Genomic DNA, 24,635 nt, shown 5'->3' with positions numbered 1-24,635 from the left:
TTGCAGATGTTTATGGGCGGTGTGATCTCCTTACCATGAGGAGACCACTTGCTCGTTTGCCATCCAGTTAATTAAAAAAATATATTTTCACTGTTAATGTTACCGCGATGTGCACATGCAGCTGTTCAAATAAACTTTTGTGCTATCAAATAGTACACATTGATACCATGGACCGTGGCAAACCGCCATGTGTAGTGTACCCATAATGGTGGTTACAAATTGTATATTTTATTATTATTATTATGAAGCTGACATTTCATTTTCATTTTTTTAAACAAAAATATTTTGCTAAATTACGAAATATACACATTGAAGAAATCAGAAAAGTAAAGCGTGAGTAGAATCGAAGCTAGTTCTTCATTCATAATATTTCTATTTTTAAAGCCCTAAGTAAAAAATTACAGCAAGAAGGAAAAATAACACGAAATAAGGCAAAATTTTGCCTGTTAAGGAAAATTAAAATTAGGTACATAATATTAATATCTAATGACAGTAATAGATACGGTCAAAAGCATAAATAAATAAATACACCTCTATGCCACTAAACTTACGGTCGGTGTATACATATTTTGACGCTATGGCTGTATATATATTTTTGCTTTCGACTGTACGTTGACATGATACAATGGGACAACATATAACTGGTCGATTTATAAATATAAATATCTGTCTGACTGAAGGACAACATACAGCCTAAACCACGAGCTAGTGTCTTGAAATCTGACAGAAATATGGCGTTGAGTATCATAGACGTGCACTAAAGGCAACTTTTCGAAACTCCCTCGGGACAGGGAACTGGGGCTGTAACTGTCTAAAGCCGAGTTTAGACTTGCGAGAAAAATCGTGCAAGTTGCATTACATTGCGGCGCTCGATTGACCACTACAAACTCGTTGGCTTTACGGCCTCGCAGTGTAATGCAACTTGCATGATAAGTCTAAACTCGGCTTGAAAGCCTACGGCACTTGGCATATTTTTACAAGCAGGCGGCGGACTTCTTCAATATGACTGAGAGTAGGTATCGTTTGTATCTAAAAATACTTTTTTCTTCTTTTTTTTTCTTTATTCGATTGGATGGCAAACGAGCAAGTGGGTAAGAGATCACCACCGCCCATAAACATCTGCAACACCAGGGGTACTGCAGATGCGTTGCCTAACCTAGAGGCTTAAGATGGGATACCTCAAGTGCCAGTAATTTCACCGGCTGTCTTACTCTCCACGCCAAAACACAACAGTGCAAGCATTGCTGCTTCACGGCAGGATTAGCGAGCAAGACGGTGGTAGCAATCCGGGCGGACCTTGCACGGTCCTACCACCTAAAAATACGTTGTGTGCATATATATATGCTTTAACACACTCGGAATGACAAACGCTTTCACTACTTCTTTCTGTCAAACAGTATAAGATGAGGATGGAAAGAGATAGTGAATACGATGGCAAGCTGTTGGACATGGACAATACCGCCTCTGTTTTATTTTGGATTCTTCGACGGGAGTAAAATCATAGTTACCTAGGTATATCCAGTAAATAATAAAATGACGAATTCGCTTTATCTTACACGTGATAGGTAGAACAACCGTTTGTTGATAGGTACTAATGTGTGTTACAGTAAAACGTGTTACATGGCGTCTATACTTATTAACTAAGTACTCGTGTTAGCACTAGAGACTGGATTATTTATTATGTTTATGTAACATAAACAGCTTGATAAACGCATAAAAATTGTCGAAACATGTAGTACCTAACATTAAATAAAAAAAAAATGTATTTTGTCGGATTGCCTGACGAAAAGTTCCTTCGACCCCATTGTTAGATATTACCTAATTAACAGCGTAATTTACACCGCGCCGAGATCCAAAAAAAAAATAGCATGAAAATATGAGATGCCTCTTATTGTAGATATTGTTGTTATGTATTTGTCTCGAATAGTTCTATCCGGACTTTGACATCGATCCTTGTTTTCTTTAATTACAAAATATTCATGTGGGTAGTTAATAATATAGGTAATTATTGATAACTAATACCCTATCTTGGTTTATATTTATTTTATTTATGTTTACTTACCTCTATTATTTAAGGCTTTCGGCAACAAAGATTTAGAAAAGTGATGAGAAAGAAATCAAAACCCATACGTCGATAAATAATCGGTCGTATGTAAGCCGTATCCGCCATATTCTAGCATTTTACTTCAAAAATGTGACCGATGCCAATTTATTTTTCTCTCACTTGATAAAAACTGTAGATGAGGCCAAAGATATATCTTACTGGTTGAACATCCATTCAATATTTGGGTGGATCAACTTTTTCTTGTCACTCGTTGTTATAGTTAAGGGGTCTCCTGAGACACTCTTTAACCCGTAAGTTTATAGGATTCAAATTTGCCAAACATTTTTGTGGTAGTCCCTTCTATAATTGGTCATCTAATAAGCATGTTGGTATAATGTGACACAACATTTCTTCTATTAAATTGTACTGCTTTTGTCTCCTCGCTGGCGGGACAGAATAACAACAACAATTAGTTTATCCACTTATTTACAACATCGTTGCTGCTGTTGTAGCAAAATTTAAGCGGCAATATGACTCACTTTATCTCCGTGCTGTGACTAAACGAGTAACAATCTTTTTGCAGTCAAATGAGTGTTTGCCATTTTTTTATATTTAACAAAGGTAATCAACAATATGAGTCATTATTTCTATAGGCTAGGCATGAGCGGCTACTTAAGAACTGGTTTCACGGCTTGTTCCTACCACTGCTGCTACCAAATAGGTAGCGAAGCAACTATAGGTATACTATACTTGATTGAATCGACTACAAAAGACATAATCAATCATGTTACAATGTAATACAGCACCGGGCATTCACCTCTCAGTTTTTCGGAATATATATGCGCGAAACTAGATTTGAAATTCACCATGAACTTCACAGTTATGGAAAACATCGTGAGGTAACCTGCACACACCAGCGAAGAATTTCAGTCCAATCTGTCCTGGATCCGTGTGGGAACTACGCTACGGCCTAAACCCTTTCATTTTGAGAGCGCTATGTCCTGTTGTGGGACGTTTATAGGCCGAGACGACGATGTACTGTTGGCTACGGAACCCTAAAAAGCACACAGTCGTGGCTAGGCTAGGCAGACACGTTTACTTCATTTTCCTAGCTTGGTTCAGCGATGATCTCTTACTGTTTACCACTACTAGTATCTCTTACTGGCTAACACCACTTAAGCTACTTACTCTAAGTTCCCTACTTACTTCTTAAGATCTCGTATCCTCCGATACTTCAGACAAGTGACTCGACGTATTCGACAAAAATGAACTTAACCTACCAGTATTAAAAGTGAATTGCTCATGAATTCGCAAATTTCTACGCAGTGATATGATAGCACAGATAATTACTTTGCGTGTTTCCGCTATGCCCATTGAATTCTGGGAATCATACCTACAGCTAAAGCTTGGGGACAATCGCACTCGCATAATGCGACCTTCGTGGTCTTTTGTCCAATAATACTTGAAAGAAAAGAAGCGGCCAAGTGCGAGTCGGTCTCGCCCTTGAAGGGTTCCTTAGCAGCAAGTAACATAATATAAAAGTTTCCTTTACTTTACGATTTGTGACGTATTAAAAAAAAACTAATTACTAGATCTCGTTCAAACCAATTTTCGGTGGAAGTTTGCATGGTAGGTAATATTTTTTTTTAGTTTTATCATTCTCTTATTTTAGAAGTTACAGGGGACACACATTTTACTTTGGAAGTGTCTCTCGGGAACCCCCAAAAAAAATTTTTTTTTTTTTTTTTGTTTGAAAATCTTAATGCGGTTCACAGAATGAATTTACTTACCAAGTTTCAACAGTATAGTTCTTATAGTTTCGGAAAAAAAGTGGCTGTGACATACGGACGGACAGACAGACATGACGAATCCATAAGGGTTCTGTTTTTTGCCATTTGGCTACGGAACCCAAAAAAATACGAGCGCACAATACTTAGCTATTGCAAACATTGCTGCGCTATTTATTTTCTAGCTAATTGTCTGTACTAATTGAGTGTGGTATCTTATCTAAGGGGCCATTCATTTATTACGTAAGACGATTTTTGACAGTTTTTGACCCCCTCCCCCCTATGTAAGAAAAAATAAGAATGGGCCGACCCCCCTGTGCCATATTTATTACGTAAGAATCTAAAGGAAAAAATGAATATACGTTTGGATAGTTAGCGACGTGCTGTCTACGCAAAACAAGTGAAGACTACCTAGTTTAAAAGCGGGGTCAGTTCCCGAGAAGTGCAGCGCAGGCGGCGCGGATCCGTTGCCATGGAACGCGCGCTTAACAAAGTATAATCTTTTTTGCGATCTTACGTAAGAACTATCTAGACCCCCTCCCACCCCCATGTAAGAAAAAATAAGGCATGGTCGACCCGCTCCCCCCTAAATCGTCTTACGTAATAAATGAATGGCCCCTAATTGATACAACACGCTTTAAAAAATCATTTTTGTCTAAGTATATATTTTTATATTGCTCCTGGTTTTGCTATTTTCGACTGAACAATCGATCTCGATGATCTTATTTCTAGGAATACGCGTGTTACTTAGGTTATTAAATTATAAGAATGAAACGAATTTTTGTTCCTTTTTAGGGTTCCGTACCTCAATAGGAAAATACGGAGGACGTTACGGGACTACTTTGTTGTCCGTCTCTCAAGCTAAAGTTAATACTCAGTCTATACTTAGTCAAATATTCAGGTCTGCTAAGTGCTACTCCTTGAAACAGTGAAAAAAAAAATCTTCAACGCAATCAAAGGGTTCAGTCATTAAAAAAGCTGTTTCCTTCCATACGTATTGCCGTAACCGAAAAACCTATAGGCTATGTCCAATAATTGCGATGAGGTACTTTTTCAAAGAGGTACAGTCGTCATCGCAAACATCGAAGCTGTCCAAGTGCTCCTAAATACCTTCATACACTCACGCGATAATGTTTTAATTTCAGCGACGATACAACCATCAGGGTTTACTACTTCGTGTATAATTTTGAGCACCAGAACAATATGGACACCTTAATATCCAGCTTATAATAATGTCTGGTCATTAATTGTAATCAAATTAGACTAAACAAAACATTACACTCATTGTTGATTCACCATTATCACTCTGTGTACATTGTTATCAGCAAGTAGTACATTACTCTCCACTTCCGTTTGAACTTCCCTGGACTTTTTGCGTTCTAATACAGATATCATAATGGTCTTCAACTGCTAAACTCATGCCCAATAATTTTGACACTTATTAGGTGCTTTCTCATTGTCATATCTGGCTAAAATGATCGAGCTAGGGTTAGCTTCCAGGCTTTGAGTATTTATAATACTCAAAGCTTCCAGGGTATGGAGGGGGGTGGCTGAATCCACATACCTTGGCCGGTTCAACAGCAGAGTCGACAGTACCTACTTTATTGGCCAAATAAAAAGTATCGTCTTCAACATCGACGTTGGTGGAATCTACCGTATCTATATTTCTTAGGAAATACAGGCGGCCGTTACTTCATGCTAACCATTTATTTTATTTTTTGTTTCGTCACTACTTAGATCTACCTGCTTTTTTTCTCATAATTTAATTATTTAATGCCCTGGACAACCGAGTAGTACCAATTTCTTCCAGTTTTGGTTGCTATATTGCTACGCATATTAAAAATCTATACTAATATTATAATTGCTAAAGTGTGTGTATGTTTGTTCGTCTTTCACGTCGAAACGGAGCGACGGATCGACGTGATTTTTGGCAATTTATGATGGGCCAAAAGAGTGACATAGGCTGCTTTTTATCCCGAAAAAATGTACAGTTTCCCTAGGGAACACGATGACTGAATTCCACGCGGGCGAAGCCGCGGGCAAAAGCTAGTAAAATAAAAAGGTGAGGGCATGACCAAATAAAAAAAAAATAGTTTTAGAACAGGAAATAGGGTTACTACCCTATTTCCTGCGGGACGCTCTTTCCGACGGGATTTAAAAGCAAAGCAATATTTTCAACAAATACCTATTTTTAACAGCTCACTGACTGTATTTCCGCTTTCAATTTGAAATGTATTGAGTATGTTACTCCTAACGCTGGATAATTTGACCTAGTAACACGTGCACCGGTAGCTAATGGCTATTGCGCCATCCGCGATCTCTTGTTCTTAGTAATCGTGTCTGGTTGCAATGATTACGGAGAATGTAATGCAATAATCTGTTGTTCGTTGAAGTAAGTCATTCTTGCTTTAGATATAGTCGGAATTCCTGAAAGAAAGGCCTAAGTAAAAGACATTACTAAAAAAAAGAAAACATGGCAGTTTTTGTTTCTTTTCATTGAAATTTGATCAAATCAACATTTTTTTAAATTCGGATTGTGTTTTAGTCATTATACAAGGTGTTAATTAAATAATTGAAATTCTGAAAGTCGTTCGTTCAGAGTCGAAAGGCGGATCGGTTACCTACCTACACTATACCCGATATACACTGCATTTTTTTAAAATCCTTATTATATTGTGCCTTGCCTAAAAGCTTACAAATACAATTAAATGTCTGAGCGAGGTTGCATATTTCTTAGATAGTTTGATCACGGCCAGGTTTTTCTGTCAGTTTTGATTTTCTTCTCAAAACAGCGAAGCGCAACTGGCAAGTACCAAAATACGAGTGTAATAGAAATCATATATGAAATTACAGACTAAGCGAAAGTGATTTATTTCGTAGTATATGCATTAAACTAAATAAGAATAAAAGTGCACAGTTGGGGTGCTAACGTTTTGATAATTAACACTGTAGATATAATTTTGTTACAAAAACTTGAATGAGTCATTTTCTTTCCTGCCAGTTTCGTTTTACATTTGTTTTTAAATGCATGGCGTAACAAACGTTCCAAATTGCTAAATAATGGATGCTATGAAATCTAAATGGACTAGATCTGTGCCTAAGAAGGACCAGTTAGCAAGCAGTTACCTGGTTTCAATGATCTAAAGAGTTTCCTAACGAACCAGAAAAATAACCACAATACGAAAACTGCCCTCAAAATGATCAACTGTTAGAACGCGACCACTGAACAAACACCCTAAGATGTATACGTAAGAGATGTTGGCCGATACAAAGAATTTTATTATAGTAAGCAATTGTACTCTTTTTCTTTGTTTGAACTGCCTTTTTTAATAAAAATGTCCCGGTTTATGTCTTAAACATTGAAAGGCAATGTTGCGAAAAGTTTCTCAAACATTTATTCCCCATGCTTAGTTCATGATTACCTACTTGTAGAAATAAATTTATTTCATTTGACGTGTTAAATGTTCCCTTAAAGTTAACGGTAATCAAAAACAACACGGTGTGTATCCTGTGCATTGCACTCTGTTCAGTATCGTTAAACCTTCGTCGGATACAGTCCCTGTTATTCTGACCCAATTCCCTAAACTCGAAACACTTCTTAGCCTTCAATATAAAATCCCAATTTGACGTCGCCCTCCACAACAAAATCTCACATTTATCAATAAACCAATAAACAAGTTTCCTGACCTGTGCGTCATCCTGAACAGTTACCCTCGCGCATTGACTCATTGATCCCATTTGACGCGCGCGTGAGCATTATATCTCGCTAAAACATATCACATTACGGTGTATACTGTGTGTTTGCTTTTGTATTTGAGACTCTGTCGTTTAACTAAAAGAATTCTGTCTCGATTCATGTAAGGACATTTTAATGTGTTAAGTGCTGTTTGCTGACTACGTCGAAATAGGTTAATTATGATAGCTGTCTTTTTAATGAATGGTATTTTACAAATCTACACTTCTGACTATACCATAGTTAACTATAGTAATATAATGAAGTGGTAAGCTTCATTAGAAGGAGAGGAATCTCTGAATAATGATTCTAAAAATACCTAATATCCCTAGATTACCAAATAAATGGAAACTTTCCTTGGATCACAGACAAAATTGCAGGCAACTACTATTTGTCATAGAAAGAAGAATTTTAATCTCCATGGAATGTGTAAATAACGTAGTAACGGTGGTTCCTAAAAGTTCGAAACGCATAAAGATAGCTGCTGAAACAAGACGTATATTTTTATTACTTAAGTAGGTATAAATAGATCGTTACTTTCTTACCCTCAACGTTCTTAATAATGTCAACCGCTCTAAAACTATATAAGCAATGTTTGTTTCCCATAATGAATGCTCTCAGGCCCGATTTTGAAGAGTACAAAAAACTCGAAATGCACCGGGTGTATTGTATACTTATTGGATAAAGGTCTCTTGAGACAAGTTTCAGATTCGTTTGCAACATTTTGTTATGTAATTTTATCATACTCGTATCAATAAATTAATACTTTACGTTCAAGGATTATTGAAGAGATATTTTTTATGTTATGTTTATGTCCTCGTATAAGACGATGATTGTTCATCTTAATCAGGGGTCGGCAAACTTTTGGCAGAAATGGGCCACATAGTGAAAAAAATAGATAAAGGCGGGCCCGCACTTGTAAGATAATTTTGTACCTAATACATCTACCTAGTTATAAACCAGATATTACAAACCAGTCGCCGGCCGCAAGGAGATAGGTTTCGGGTCGCATATTGCCGCGCGTTGCCGACCCCTATAAAAAAGTAACAACTAAACGAACCACTGGACCACCAACACTGGCACTAGACCCTAGAAATATGGCAGAAATGTTCCTTGAAGATCATAAAAGTGCACTAAGAAATTCCCATTTGATATGGAGTTAGCCAATTCTAACTTTTCCACGGAAGTAAACCCGCCCAGTGAAGCCGTATTCAGATAAAACGATGAAATTTTTAATCTTTTTTACACCACATAACATAACATAAATCATAATGATCGTAATATTGTCTTTTTGACCGACTCTTCAATTAAACAACTTTGTTTACACCGCCAAAGTAAATTGTTTGTTTGTTTGTTTCCGGCCGAGACAGTAAAAACGCACGGAATGCGTGTTGAAGTGCGGGCATCCGATTATAGCGTCAACAAACGTGGCGCCATTATGCAATATTTTATATGCAAAATAAACTTATTGATGTAACCCGTCCACATGCAGAGTTATATATGTTTATTTTATTCATTAGCCGATACAGACAATAAGTAATCCTTCACGTTCTTGTACCTAGGGATAGGGCAAGCTCCTTTCTTCCTATGAACACGAGAATATTTAACAAACCTGTAAATCATCCAAAACCAACTGCAGCAACCCTCGTCCCAGCAAATGATGGTGCGGGGGTACAACGAGCGCGTGCACTCTTTCCAGCAGCCCCGGCAACGCGCTGGGATCGTGCGACACGCACCACTCCGCAAAGTCCTCTAGCGTACTCCTCTCCAACTCCTGCTGGAGCTTCACGTACTCCCTCATCTGGCGATCAGCTGACGCGACCCGGCTCAACAGGTCCGCCATCTCGTGCAATCTCAACTCCAACCGCGCTCCCCGACCCCCACTCTTGGCCAACAGTTCAGCCACAGCTGCCGTTTTCTCCACGCCCAATTCCAATCGCTGTATCGCTCGAGTCACCTCAGCCAAACGCGCCAATATCACTCTCTCCTTCCTCCTGATGATCGGCAGTTCAACACCCCCGGAGGCATTGAAAGGCTTCCCTATTAGGTCCCAGGAGCTTAAAACTTCTTCGCCGATTTCCTTGCCGAGACGTATGACGTCTAGCGCGTCGTCTACCAGCGCGTGCGCGCATGCCGCGAAACCGAGCAGCGCGAGGAGCGTGCGCAACAGTCGAACAGCCATGACGGAGGACGCGCGCCCACTGGCCCGTTGCGGCCGAGGTCGCCGGGTGGCCAGCTCTAAAACGAACTTTTTCCGGCAAATAATGCCTCGATAGAATACTTTTTTTAATGGCGGTTTTTTATAGCTGTTCTGGTTGGGCTGAAGTCTCGTCTACCTACATTTTTGGAGAATATTTTTTTGGCATTTGGTTTTAAGTGTATAAAAATGATTAGTTGTGAAACTGGCAGAGTCGTAGCGCAAGAAACAAGTTAGGTATTGCATGAGCGATACCCTATAACTGTGCAGGCGGGTTTAGCTAACGGAGTACGTCGGTCGTTTTGTACTATCGCTATTACTTGACGCGGGGCGAGGCACAGCTATATTAACTCGCGACAAAAAAAACAGGGGTGTTAATTATAAATTTGGTGTATGTATATGTATGTTTGTCTGTCGTGTCGTAGCCTCAAACGGAAAGACTGTTCTGCTAGCTAAAGCAAACCTAGTGATAGGCTAATCAATGATATTTAATTAAAATGTCTTCAGACGAAAAAAAACGGGGGTTTTCTTCGTTTCTATGTTGTGCTAATTTATGATTCGACATGAAAGTATATTTTTTCAATGTTTTTCGCTTTCTTTCTATTGATTATTATTGAAAGTCCAAGCGAAATTGTGTAGATAAAAAACACGCAAAATTAATTTGAAAATGTAAACACTATCTCTTTTTTTTTACCGAAAGTTCTGTTTAGTGTTATGCACCAGCAACACTGCCGGAGTGAATTCCCGCCAACCGCCGTTTATGTCAACAAAGCTTTTGTGCCGTGTCTCCGCACCCACTTTTTATATATTTTTTTAGGCTTAGGGGTTTATGCTAATGCCACACGACGCACGTGTGCCTGCCAGGATGTAAAAAATACAATGTATCGATGGTGATACACAACAGATACAGCGTTATCTGTTGATAGTATTTTGTTATGAAGATACCATTGTTATTTTAAATTATATTTTATTGTGATCTGATAAAGAATCATTGTCCTTTGACACGATACGGGGCTTTTTTATTGTTACATAGCTTATGAGGGACAAAGGAGTCCTCATAGGAGCACATCGTTGTGCGTCTGTCTGTTAGTACAAATTATTTCACTCAAGAACGCGTAATGGTATCAAGTTGATATTAAGTAATCATGTTAGTTACACCATTTATAACTCAAAAACGGCTGGACAAATTTTTATGATTTTTGTGTTTTTGGATTTGTCTGCGTCAGGATAAGGATAATAAGTATTAAAAACATTGGAAAATTGACGAAAAAAACATTTTCCCATACAAAATGTTCATGGTTTTTCCGTCTGTCGGTCTGTCAAGACCCTTTATCTCGGGAACGGGTGGAGATATCGAGTTGAAATTAAAACTGTATACATAAATCTATAGTCCCTGGAAGCTGTGAAAAAAATCAAATTTCTCAGTTAACTTAAAAAAAAAAGATACGGCCGTTTATGCCGCAAAAATCGTATATTTCGACACTCTTAAACTCAAAGGAATAAAAATTTAAGTATAGGGTAAAATACAAACAGTACTTATAATTCTTCTGTACGTGTGTTTGTCACTTAACTCCTCGTAAACGGCTGGACCGATTTAGATGACATTTTGTGCGTAAGTTTCAATAGGTTCCTGGATGGTTTGAAAACATAATTGGACCCGGCAGGTGTGGCGCTGCTGTCGGTATGTTATCATATAAATGCAGTGCTGCTTTTCCGGGCAGGACAACGTCAGCCGGGTCCGCAGGTCTCTGAAAGCCCTCAAATTCTAGGTCTGTGCTCAGCAGTGGGACGTCCCATAGGCTACGACTTGGACGACGATGATGATGATTTCTTGCAACTGTAAAAAAAGTTGAACTTCTGCGTTCACTCGATCGAAAGATATAGGTAACCTTTTTTAAAGTGTGTTTTCATACCAAAACCCCGGGAATCAAATCGCTTGAGTAGCAAATTCCTTAGAGAGGTGCAATTTAGTGGACATTTACCTTAAAGATCATGGAACTACTTGTGATATCCTTAATTGGTTGATACATAAAATAAGTTTACTCTGTAAATTAAAGCTTTTCTAAGTGTGCTGTCCTGTCCTTAATTTCAGTTTATTTGGGGTGGAACGAAAGTTGAACTTTGAACAATCAAGTGTTTCCCCTCTGGGTACTTGTCGTGCAGAGGGATCCACTGATTCGATTAACGCCCGCATACAATAATTTTTGTGTTGAGAACGAAATTTATTCGCCCTGGATATCAGGGAATTTCACACTTCAATATTTGAAAAAATATATTATTATGGTTTTTTATACACGAATGTTTCTGTCCGTATCACCGAACAATTGCCATTATTCAATTATACACTGAAACATTTTTGTTTAAATATTAAAACGAATAGGGTGAAATATTTACTTTTAGAATTTCAGTGTTCAATATGCAGTGAAGGATATTTTTTTTTATTACTTACCTACTATTTGGGCGCAATGATCCGAACTGGATCTTGGCCTCCGAAACCAGACAACGCCACACCTTGCGATCTTGGTTAATTTTTAATTCAATTCGATTATTTCAACAATAGAGTAACGGCTAATGTTACTATGTACTATAAGCACTACTAGCAGTACAACTTTGTCTCAGAAAATCATCTATTTTTCAGTATGCCACTGACGCCGTAATAACTCCATTCCCTGTTTTTTTTGAGACGTTATTGATGACAATGGCAAAGCTTGGGCACACTTACTGTGAGATATGTCATCTGAAAACACACCTAACTAACGCTTCATGCCCTCTTCGGGTTGCCTAACGACTCACTCCACGCTACTGACTCATCGAGGAAGACTGGGTCATTTATTATGATAAGGTTGTACTGCGGTGTGCGGTTTTAGAACAATGTCGCTTTACAGTGATAGTGGGGACAAAATAAGGTAAAATAACCATATTAATCATCCAAATCGGTTTGCCTGTGCGGGTAGAATTTTGATTGAGAATACTTAAAAACATTGTACAGTCAAGTGCAAAGACACGGCCAAAGTTACAAAAATTTGTGTACACGACCTTAATGGGAATACCAAACCGATATAGCTCTGTGCAGCATTCTGAACAAATTTTGTCATAGCAACTATGAGGTTCAAAAAAGGTCTTACTACGGACAGAAGAACAAAAAACGGATGTTTAATAATAGGGTCTCGTCTCTTTTTATTTATTTATTTATTAGGGCACAAACGGTACAATAAAACTACATTAATGTTTTAATGTTTATTTGGGTACAAACGGTATTATAAACAATTACATCTAAAATTGGCCAACATATGCATACACATACACCAGTGGCACTACTGGTTATTAGTTCCCAATAATAAAATATAAAACGGGTATAAAAGTAACAAACACACAAAGAAAAAGGCTACGACTTGCAAAAAAGAGAATGTGCATATAACCCATTCTCAAAAAAATTACATAACAAATTACTTATTACTAATTACAGTCTTATATCTACTTAGCGATGTTAAATATATCAATTTAAACCCTAAAAAAGATCTCTTGTCCTACAGGCGCTGTTCTACGAGATCCTGGCCGGAATATGGGTGCGCAACGGACTCCAGATTAAGGGGCAAGCGATGACGTACATCCAGGCCAACTTCTGCAATTCCATGGTCGACATGGACATCTACTGGTTGCAGATATGCGCGGCGCACTTGCCCGCCGACAACTTCCTCGATATGTGTATTGATATGTAAGTTGTATTGTAGTGTTGTTTTATTTTGAATGAAGTGAAGAGATATATCCTAATCATCTGTTTGAGTGCTTATGAGTGGTAGCGCTCAATTACTATCGGATACTTGCTTGATTTCCACCTACAGCTCGAAATTTCTGTGCCATTAATGTAAAATCTAAAATGATCTACTAAAGCTGCTTTACGAGTAGGTAATAATTATAGGCTATTGTCGTGGAATATTTTTCCAAAATATGCAATTATCGAAGGGATAAACACAACAACGATGACAGACGATCGTGACGTGTAACTGTGAAGTATCCTTTTTTAAATCTACAAGAATTGCATAGGATTGCCAGGCTACTGACTTAAAAAAAAAAACGTTTTTGTAGTTTGTCTCGCACATTCCCAGATACCACCTAAGCGTGGGTCTGTGGGAGTATCCAAATTGACAGGCTGTATTAACACAGCACATGTTTGTCCCAGGTTCGGTGTTCGCGAGTGGCTGAGCATGCTACCGATGCCTCCTGTGCAGGCAGCAGAGCAAGACGCCATGGTCGAGGGGCTGCTGACATTCCTCGCCATCCTTGTCTCATCCAGAACCAACCTGGGTAACTATAATTTGTTTGAGCATATTACTACTGCCCCCCATACTTAAGCAAGCAAAATTACATTGTTTGGAACTATGTTTACGGAGTAAAAATGTGGAATGTCCTCAGGCAACGACGAGCTGACCCAGTCCCGTCTGGAAGTCAGTACACTCTTAGCGGCCGGTGACAAGACACACTCGCAACTCCTGGAGTTGATGCCGGAGCGATCGGGCAACGCACACACAAGGAACTTCGAAACTGTTCTCAAGGAGGTAAGGAACAGCTTGTTTAGGTAATAGCGACGTCCTTTAACTTCTGACGGCAACGATTTCAGAAAAAAACACTTGTCCATATATTTCAGCAACATTGAAGGGAGTTAAATTGATGGATCTCATGCTGGAGCGATTGTATACACCAGGAACTTTAAAACTGTGCTCAAGGTGTGCTCAGGTAAAGATGATGGTTGCTTCTCGCACACTCATAACACGAGTGAACAAGATAGTTCCATCGCAGCTGTGGTAGCGACCCTTACGCCATCTAGTATTAGATAGATGAACTATTAAGGACAAACGGCGAACTAGCTCGTGATGACGTCACTTCAAGTGACAAAACAAGCGACAATGCCAGTAAAGTCGACAAAAAGTACAGTCAGCAAAAAAAGCTTATATTAAAATTGAATTGAAATTAAGTAATCACAGGCAAGCCTGTAACGTCAATCGGATCACTCGATACTTATGCTTTCTAGCGTTATTTTGACTGTCAGAAACCCTCGTTGGAAGATCTGTTTTTGTTGATTTCTTGCATCTGTTCCAGTTGTCCACTTACCGGCCACCGCCGCGTGGTTCGGAGAACTTGGAGCAAGGACTGTTCGTGCCAACCCCTCTGGTGTGGCAGAAGTATTATGATCCCCTCCACGTGCTGCGGAGGGCCGTTCACAGGAGGGACTTCCATGCGTCCATGGAACGATTTACTACCTAGTGCGTATTAAAATGAGCGGTGGTTTTCTAATGCTCCTTTCATATTTCGAAATCTAACATGAGTGTTTTAACAAAAATGATTGTTAAGGCATTTTGAGTGGATTGGATAGTTTTAATGCATTATTATCTAGTAATTAATTATCTAGACTGAACTGAAGAAAAATATGATTTTGAGCAGTGTTTTTGAATGGATTTGACCGTGCATTGAGAATTAAGTAACTGTTTCACTGATTTGTTCTACTGTCTCAGCGTTCGTGAAAAGCAGAAGGCTGAAGGTGGTCCAAGTACGAGCAAGGCTGGCGAGGGGGCCACATTATGGCCGCCGCTACGCGCCGCCGCGGCGCCGCCCTCTGCCGCCGGCGACCCCCGAGCTCTATGCGCTTCTGGTGAGTTGGGCTACAAGAATATGTGGTGAGAGCAGTAGCGCCATCTAGTAGCGAAGCTAGTGTAACAGACCAAGAGAACGTGATATTGTTCTTGAATCATCATTCATTATAAATCTCTACTGTCTAAGTTACACGGTTATAAGTCAAGGACGATCCGACTAGTTTGAAATGTTTACATAGATGAGTGGGTGGGTATGTGTGTGCCTGCATTGCTTTGTTGTGCTTTTTTGTGTGTTTTTGTTTTTTATGTGACAGACGTTTGGTGCTCTTTCTGACGTAGTCTATGCTTGTTCTTTAGGCGTGCTGCACGGCGCGCTGCTGGCAGTTCTGCATCGCGGTGTGCACCGCCGCGCACCGGACGCGAGCGCGCCGCACGCGCCGCCCGACCACGTGCTCGCGCTGGCCGTGTACCTGCTGGACGTGGGGGCCGAGCTGGCGGCCGAGCGCGCCGCGCGACACAACGTGAGTCACTGCTGCGGCACCACACAGCGCTACGGGCGGGGTCGACCGCGCGTGCGCCGCCGCGCGCCGGACGCGAGCGCGCCGCACGCGCCGCCCGACCACGTGCTCGCGCTGGCCGTGTACCTGCTGGACGTGGGGGCCGAGCTGGCGGCCGAGCGCGCCGCGCGACACAACGTGAGTCACTGCTGCGGCACCACACAGCGCTACGGCGGGGTCGACCGCGCGTGCGCCGCCGCGCGCCGGACGCGAGCGCGCCGCACGCGCCGCCCGACCACGTGCTCGCGCTGGCCGTGTACCTGCTGGACGTGGGGCCGAGCTGGCGGCCGAGCGCGCCGCGCGACACAACGTGAGTCACTGCTGCGGCACCACACAGCGCTACGGGCGGGGTCGACCGCGCGTGCGCCGCCGCGCGCCGGACGCGAGCGCGCCGCACGCGCCGCCCGACCACGTGCTCGCGCTGGCCGTGTACCTGCTGGACGTGGGGCCGAGCTGGCGGCGAGCGCGCCGCGCGACACAACGTGAGTCACTGCTGCGGCACCACACAGCGCTACGGGCGGGGTCGACCGCGCGTGCGCCGCCGCGCGCCGGACCGAGCGCGCGCGCCGCCGCCGCACCTCGCGCTGGCCGTGTACCTGCTACCCGCCCGTTGATGACCACGATCCTCAGTCATGAGGGAACGACTGGAATGGATGTGTTATTAATTTATTATTGCTACTATGAATGTTTATTTTTATTTTCTTTCAAAACTGCGTAATATGTTGGGGGTAAGTTTAGTCCCGGGTAAATGCGAGTGATGTGTTGTGTTGTTTGTGCAGCGCGACGTGTGCGTGGCGAGCGGCGAGGGCGGGTCCCGCGGCGCGGTGGTGTCGGGGCGGCCGCTGCTGGGCGCGTTCACCGGCAGCGTGTGCGACGCGGCGCGCACGCTGGTGGCGCGCGTGCCGCCGCGCGCGCGCGCCCGCCGCAGCCCGGCCCCGTCTACCCGCACCACGCGCCCCAGCACGACGACAGTGAGTACAGACAAGGCGCTATCACGACCTCACCTGCTCTACTCTTGTGGTGTGAATATATCTATTTATATAAAAAGGGAGCCCTGGCTGACTGACTCATCAATGCGCAGACCATTGGACCTAGAAAGCTGTTTTTCTTGTACTCAGGCGTTGTTTTAAGACGTAAACAATGTAAGAAATTACGATAGTAAATGCATGCATTTTACCAGCAGATAATGGTTCATCCAGTTTTTTACACCATCTTTGTTAATCATTTCTCCGCACCTATTCAACAGGCGACACGGAATGGGAGCCATCGGAAGTAGAAGCGACCCGCATGCCGCCCATGAAATCCGCGCTCCTCTCCGCCATGAGCACGGCCTTAGCGGTGCCGCCGCCACGGGAGATGATGCGCAATCTCTCCGACCCCGACGACCAGAATGATGCCGGTGGAGACGCACCCCAAATCAGGGCTTTAGAGGTATGTTTTAGAGCAGTGGTTCCCGACCTTTTTTTGATCAGGGACCACTTTGATTTCTTTGTTGCCAACAGGCAGGGTCCACTACGTATAGGAAACATAAAGAGAACCAATCCGAAAATAGACTTTAATCAAAAACCATATGTAACTTGCATTAACAATATTATTCTCATAAAAAACATAAATTTCATGACGCGCGGCGATATATTTTGGCCCGGATCATATTTGGCCCCTGCGGACCACTGGTTGGGAACCTGTAGTGTGAGTTGCACCTCACACAGACACACTCTCCCAACATATGCAACTTAGACTATAAGTTAGACCTAAGCTTTAGAATATAGACAGTTACGCATCATTCGTGAGTTTGACTCGTCTCCTCGATCGCCTCCTTACATGGCGACTCTGCCAGGATACGAACCTGGAATCTTCTGATCCGCAGTCACACTACAAACCATTGTTTTAGAGGAAAAGAGCCTGGTTAGTGGATCACGGCAGCACAAAGTTCCATAAACGGTTCCATAAAGTACGACGTCGTCCTTTTTCGCATTTCCTTCTATTATTAATAAAAAAAAAATCTTGTTTGATCTTAGCATGAACATGTATTAAGTTACTTATGCGAAATAAAGATTTCTTATTGTCAAAATGGTTAAACGTTATAGTAAAAATTGATGGGACGCGTGCTTTATGGATGCCTCGTTTTAGAAGCAAATAAAAAAAAAAAGACGCAAACGTTCGTACATTGTATGTTTTGTGAAAATTAACAAAAAGAGACGGTATAGATTTTATTCTTAAAAACGTTGCTTCTATCAGAGCCAGAGTAAAAATAGGGTATATTACGCAAAATTCTGCGCAGGGGTGACACCAGCACAAACCGTAAACAAACCACCATGAAAATGTCAAGTCTCTTTATGGTATGTCGCCATGACGGATCATGACTTATTTAATATCTATAAGTAACAAAATGGCATGATATTTACATCGATAGTAACGATGATTGTCACTTACATATCTACGAATATACAGTCGGAGTAAAAAAAAGGTTCGTCACTCTAAGATCTATTTTCCTTTGCTCAGTAGGAGCGCTAATCTGCTTTACCGATTGAGTAGGACATACTGCGTCAACCTGTCAACCTGCTAAACATAATCAGGTGACCATAGCAACCCTATCACTACACAACATTATTTGATTGAAACTTTTACGAAGTTGTTTATTAAAAAGGTTTTGTATTGATATGAAACTAGATATATGTTAGAGGTTCACTATAGAACATTATTTGATTGAAACTTTTACGAAGTTGTTTATTAAAAAGGTTTTGTATTGATATGAAACTAGATATATGTTAGAGGTGTATACTATTTTGACCCTTGTTATGATGATAAGTAAGTATAATTTGATATGCACTTGTCTACTTAATACTTTGGTTTCAAAACGTACTAAGAGTATGACTTTGTAAAGGAATCAATTTAATAACTGTCGAAGGTTTTCCGACCCCCACTGTACATATATTGTTTGCATACCGTAATGACGTCATGCACATGACGGGCCAAGTTTTCGTGTCAAAAAAAATATGGCAAGAGCGTGTTTATTTTGGCGTAATATTTTTCGTGGCTTTTCACCTTATTGCGTAATCAGAGCTTGAAATACGGATCCAGCAATTAAGTCTGCATACTTGCACAGTTGCCTGTCATGAGCACGGCCCTAGTTGTTCCGCCCCCGCGAGAAGTGGCGCGCAACCTTTATGATAGCGACGAGCGGAACGCCGCCGGTGGGGACTCGCCGCGAAGTAGAGCGCTCGAGGTAACGTCGTACTCTTTGGTGGCTAACACGAGGCGGTGGTGTGTAACTAATCTAACAGGACGGTCGGGGCGAACAATAATCATCATCATATCAGCCTTAGGACGTCCACTGTTGGACATAGGCCTCCCCTCCCCAGTTACTTCGGTTGGAAGCGACCTGCGTCCACCGTGAACCCGCGGCTTCAGGTCATCCGTCCATCTCATTAGTGGACGTCCTACGCTGCGCTTGCCGATCCGCAGTCTCTCGAGACATTTTTCGGCCCCAACGGCCATCTGTTCTCCGTGCTGTATGGCCTGCCCATTGCCACTTCCAAGAGCTAACTCGCTTGGCTATGCTATCAGCGGATCCTCGTTCTACGTATCTCCTCATTTCTGATTCGATTCCGTAGAGAATAGCCCTCTCCATAGCTCGCTGAGCCACTCTGAGCTTATTTATAAGGCCTGTAGTTAAGAGTCATCTGTTTTTAGGGTTCCGTACCTCAAAAGGAAAAAACGGAACCCTTATAGGATCACTTTTTGTCCGTCTGTCTGTCTGTCTGTCTCTCAAGACCCTTTTTCTCGCGAACGCGTGGAGGTATCAAGCTGAAATTTATACCAAATACTGAGGTCTACTGTCCCTTGGAGCTGTGAAAAAATAAAACTTCTAAGCCAACGCAATCAAAAGATGCAGCCGTTTATGCTGCAAATTTCCGCAAATTTTCGAAACTCGCAGGGAATCAAAACCTACAGGGTACTTCCCGTCAACTCAGAATCTTGGAATTTGATATGAAGGTAGCTATTATAATATAACACAACCAACAAGAAAGTCTGAAAATCTTGATTTTTTATGTCTGTCCGACTGACCATTATAATCTGACCCCACACTGCGTACATTTTGCTTAAGAGTAGGGCTCTGCATACACTGTAGCATTAAATCACTCGGAAAAAGCGAGAAATATCTTCAAGACACGATTCCCGTTTACTTACATACCTATAAATGTGTACGGAACCCTCGGTGCGCGAGTCCGACTCGCACTTGCCCGGTTTTTTTTAACTAGTCTGTAATAGTGTCCCATGGCTGGACAAGGCCTCTCTTCATGATCTCCACAACTCCTTGTCCACGTGCAATGTCAGGCCAATCCCTTGCAGACGTTTTTTAAAAAAGTGTACCCTTTATTTTTTTTGAAATTTTGAAAATAATATGGTTTTTCTACTCAGAATCAAGAGCACAATCGGTTCCGATCGTTTAAAAAAATGTTCATACAAAATTTAATGTTTCGTCACGCCCATACTGTGTATGAAAAAAAAAAACGTCGAAAAACTGTCATTTTCTTGGGGACATGTATTTCTCTCGATTCTGAGTAGGAAAAACCATATTATTTTCGAAATTTCAAAAAAAATAAAGGGTACACTTTTTTAAATAGGACCCGCATGCGCGTCCATACCGTCCCGCCATCTCCTCTGTCTGCCTCGCCGTCGATGGCCGTCCTCCGGTACCCACCAAGGAGTCATCGGGTTTAAAATAACTAAATAACTGGTATCTTGTAACACGCGCCGCTGCCGTATTGCCGCCATACGCTTATTACCCACTGTTAACTGTTTGGAATGGTAAAAAATAATAATAACAGGGTGTTCGCTTTTTGAACGCTCGCATTGGCAATCTCTTTCTATTCTCATCTTATACCGACAGAGAGAAAGAGTGGTCAAAGCGACTCTGATTGCGTTAGACTAAATGGCCTCTGTTCTGCACCTAGTTGTTTAATATACGCTCATAAATGTCTAATCTATGGTATCATCCAGTATTCAATCTAAACACATGGCTTGCTCGCTATAGAGAAATCACTGAAACGCTAAACATTTTTTTTTCGTGCTTTTAAAATATGGATACGGCTTTTGCCCACGAAGCCTGCCAACAGTTCGTTTATCGCTGTCCCGCGGGAGTTATGCAATTTTCCAGGGTCTGAAACTATCGCCATACCAAATTTCATCTAAATAGGTACGGCTATTTAAGTGTGTAGAGGCCTAGAGGTAACAGACATACATTTATAATACTAGTAAAAGTGAATTTAGGCTATAACAAGCAGTTATGAATGTCAAAAAAATCTACCGCCGTTTCGAAAAAACCTTTGAGAAGAATCCGGCAAGAAACTCAACAAAGTATTTGTATTATTTAAACTGATTTACAATGTTATTTAATGATAATGAAATGACTGACGTCACAAGTATTAAAAACTACATTTTTAACACAGTAGATTTGCTATTTGAGGTATAGTAAAAGATAGCAAAGATTCTCAGTATGCGAATCCGACCCTCACTTGTTCGGCTTCTTTTGTAACTGCTTAAAACTTTAATTGTACTTGCGTTACATGTAATGCACTGTCAAACTAGCTCTGTCAGTCTTACGTGACGTCAGAAATCTCTCTCTCTCTCTCTCTTTCTCTCTCTCTACGCAACCGATACCGTTCTGATGCGTCACGACAAAACACGAAAGATAAATGTATAAGTAAATGCGGCTTTACTATGCGTGGTGTTTTCACAGAGTGGCCGGTCGGAGATGGAGCTGGAAAGCCAGGCGCTGGCGCTGCCGATGCCGCGCGGCCAGGACGCGGAGATGCCCGACAGCCTCACGCTCGCGCTCGCCATCGACAGCTCGCCGCCCACCTCGCTGCCGACGGACTACGGTCAGTGCACACAGCTTGTTAAGCGCGAGGCCGGCCGGACAAGCTGCTCGTGCCAACCCACTGTGTGGCTCTTTGAGTTGTCAGGTGCAAAGGGTCCGGAAGCCGCATTGTCACGCTGATGCTCGCGATCACATTCGCCAGCTCTTTTTACCCTCATCCTACACCATGTGACAGAAAAGAGCGGTGGAAACGATCGTGATTCCAAGTGCGTTAGACAAGGCGTCAGAGTACTGTTGGATAGCAATCAGCTTCTTTTTTTTTCAGTTATTCTGAACCGTAAATTTTCTAAAGCACTTCATTTAATTTCCAAACAAACAAGTACAATATTAACAAATTTTGCTAACTTTATATTTTGTTGGCTTTACAATACATTGTCATCCAACCTTATAATATGTATAGCAAATTTGAATTAAATCCGAGCACTGAAAGTGCATCTTATTTGTTTTGCAAGGTTCGCAAACATACAAGCATTGCAGGTTGAATAAAAGATCTAAAAAAACGGCCAAGAGCGTGTCGGACACGCCCAAAATAGGGGTCATTACGGAAATTAAGTAATATTTTTCTAAGGATTTCGTATTTTATACGGAATCTTCCAAGTTTAGGTATATTTTATACCTTAGGCTTAGGCTGCTATTTACTCATAAACTCTAATAATTCTCAAGCAAACTTAGCCGTTATAGTTTTTCCTTGAAAGTTTGATATACTTACTACCATCCTGATTTCAAACCCTGAATCGAAAAATCGTTTTAGCAACCCCCTAATGTTTTTAAAAAACCCATCCCACGATATCCCACACTATAGGGTTGGATGAGAAAAAAAAAACTTTACGTCTATTACCCAATATTTTTTTTTTTAATTTTTTGTTCTGTTTTGTCGGCATAGTTTACTTATATATCCGTGCAAAATTACAGCTTTCTAGCATTGATAGTCTCTGAGCAAAGCCGCGGACAGACAGACAGACAGACATGGCGAAACTATAAGGGTTCCGTTTTTGCCATTTTGGCTCCGGAACCCTGAAAAGAATGGCACGAAAACGAAATTATCTCGACCTGGTCTCGTGCTACGACATTTTATGATATCATGAAATCTTTAATTTCATTCACATTTTGAGGAAACAACAGATGAGGGCTAAAGCAATGACTCTGCAATGCTTGTGTCTCTAATGTTCTTACTGATATATTTGCTGCAGACGTGAGCTCGCCGGAGTGGAGCGTGAGTCTGCGGGACCCCTCGCCTCTGAGCGCCGCCGATCCGCAACCGTCCAACACGCAGGTACGAGACTACAACTTCAGTAATGAATAAACTGGGTCGATTTCATAAATGTATGTAAACACTTAATTGAACATTAAAATAAAAAATCGAAATACAGATCCACAGAGAGAAGTACAAAAGGCGAGGTTATCCCTGAAAAGGGATCTGTTCCAGCTAACCTAGTTATGAGAAGACAATTTATTAAGATTTTCATAGTAATAAGTGTGACAAGGAGGGGAGGGGTCATTGAATGATCAAAGTTAGTGTGACGTAATTTATTAATGGCACTTTACTTACTCCTAAAGTATTGTTAGGTAGGGTACTGCCACATTCACTTTTAAGTCAGAAATATTTCTACAGATCTTATTCCTAACTTCCTCTCGCAAAATATACCACGCTGAATACCATTATATTACCCAGTTTCACTATAGCAATGCGTCTCAGGTCCAGCTGCACCAAGCGGCCGACGACTCCATACCCGTCAACGAGTCCATCATCTCGCTACTGCTGAAGCTCCACTCCCAACTCTCCGGGAGGCTGGATTCCTTCTCGCTGGACGAACCTGAGCCGCAGTCTGACGAGCCCATAGGTGAGTTGATAGCGTCGGCTGAGAATTGGAGAGTGCTTCGTCTTCCGAATTCCTGGCACGTTTAGTACTTGTGTTCAAAACTTAGTATAAAGATTAAGGACTGCTGAGGAGTATAGCTTAGCAGATTCGTTGTAACAGTCCTACGGTCTGTGGGGGCGGGACGTAAGACATAACATAATTTAGTAGTAGTACAGTGTGCATTAATTGTCGTCATCTCCCCCGCTTCTCCGCAGACCGTGGAGTGTCACAATAAATTCGCCATCAGAAATGCCCAAAAACGTTTTTACCTAAATAATGGCACTTAGGGCTGTTGAGAGAGGCTGCATTTAAACTGCAAAATTGCTGTGTGGACATCCAAACGCACGTCCAAACGAGAACATTTACGTGAAAATTTGATAACCGGATCTAAATTGCGAATGGAACTGCACAGAACTGAGCCATAATTTTGGTTATGCAGGCGACGGCCCCCACTTCATCGGGCAAGTGCTGCGCAAGCTGGCGCGGCTGGACGCGCGCTGCGCCGCCGCCATCGACCACGTGCGGCACTCGCTGTGGCCGCACCAGCGGGAGCGGCAGGCGGAACAACGGACCAGGTAAAAAAAAATGTCTCAGAACCATCGCGCTACAAAACTTGATTTCAAATAAAAAAACAACTCATTCAAATCGGTCCACCCGTTTAAGAGCTATAGTGCCACAGACAGACACACAGATACACAGAGACACATAATGGTCAAATTATAACACCTCTCTTTTTGCGTCGGGGGAAAAAAGAGTCGGATCCGAATCTCTTATCGGCTCCTTTCAAATATTATCGACTCTGAGTAGTTACTTATTTCGACTAACGTATGAGGTCCTTGGCTAGCTAGCGCGGATGCACTGCGCGGGCGCACGCTTGCTGGCGCGGGTGCAGGTCACATCCGTCGCACGCGACGCGCGCTGTTAGTGCTGCTCATACTATTTTTCAATAGACGTCCACCCGCCTCCGTGCATCTGACCAGGTCCTT

The 24,635-nt window shown here is 41.8% G+C and overlaps 2 protein-coding genes across 3 annotated transcripts in view; one reads left to right on the top strand and one right to left on the bottom strand.

The window, feature by feature from the left end:
• Positions 1–9,781, bottom strand: part of orion (chemokine-like protein orion) — a 32,992-nt gene extending 23,211 nt beyond the window's left edge. Inside the window, exon 1 of one of the 2 annotated variants that reach the window (XM_074100926.1) lies at positions 9,177–9,781. In XM_074100926.1, the coding sequence (XP_073957027.1) occupies positions 9,177–9,746 (570 nt within the window). In that variant the 5' untranslated portion in view covers positions 9,747–9,781. The remainder of the gene's footprint in view (positions 1–9,176) is intronic. The other variant, XM_074100925.1, reaches the window with a different exon arrangement.
• Ubr3 (Ubr3 ubiquitin ligase) overlaps positions 1–24,228 on the top strand; it is a 111,800-nt gene extending 87,572 nt beyond the window's left edge. The window contains exons 10-22 of the mRNA XM_074100400.1: positions 13,295–13,476; positions 13,942–14,066; positions 14,175–14,317; positions 14,859–15,022; positions 15,272–15,408; positions 15,707–16,044; positions 16,686–16,881; positions 17,153–17,337; positions 19,013–19,132; positions 21,650–21,791; positions 22,981–23,063; positions 23,487–23,631; positions 24,089–24,228. Coding sequence (XP_073956501.1) covers positions 13,295–13,476; positions 13,942–14,066; positions 14,175–14,317; positions 14,859–15,022; positions 15,272–15,408; positions 15,707–16,044; positions 16,686–16,881; positions 17,153–17,337; positions 19,013–19,132; positions 21,650–21,791; positions 22,981–23,063; positions 23,487–23,631; positions 24,089–24,228 — 2,100 coding nt within the window. The remainder of the gene's footprint in view (positions 1–13,294; positions 13,477–13,941; positions 14,067–14,174; positions 14,318–14,858; positions 15,023–15,271; positions 15,409–15,706; positions 16,045–16,685; positions 16,882–17,152; positions 17,338–19,012; positions 19,133–21,649; positions 21,792–22,980; positions 23,064–23,486; positions 23,632–24,088) is intronic.
• The last annotated feature ends 407 nt before the right edge of the window (positions 24,229–24,635 follow it).

This window comes from Choristoneura fumiferana, chromosome 17 (assembly GCF_025370935.1).
Source record: "Choristoneura fumiferana chromosome 17, NRCan_CFum_1, whole genome shotgun sequence".
In the NCBI taxonomy this organism is placed as follows: Eukaryota; Metazoa; Arthropoda; class Insecta; order Lepidoptera; family Tortricidae; genus Choristoneura; species Choristoneura fumiferana.
This window is presented reverse-complemented; position numbering and strand designations above follow the sequence as displayed.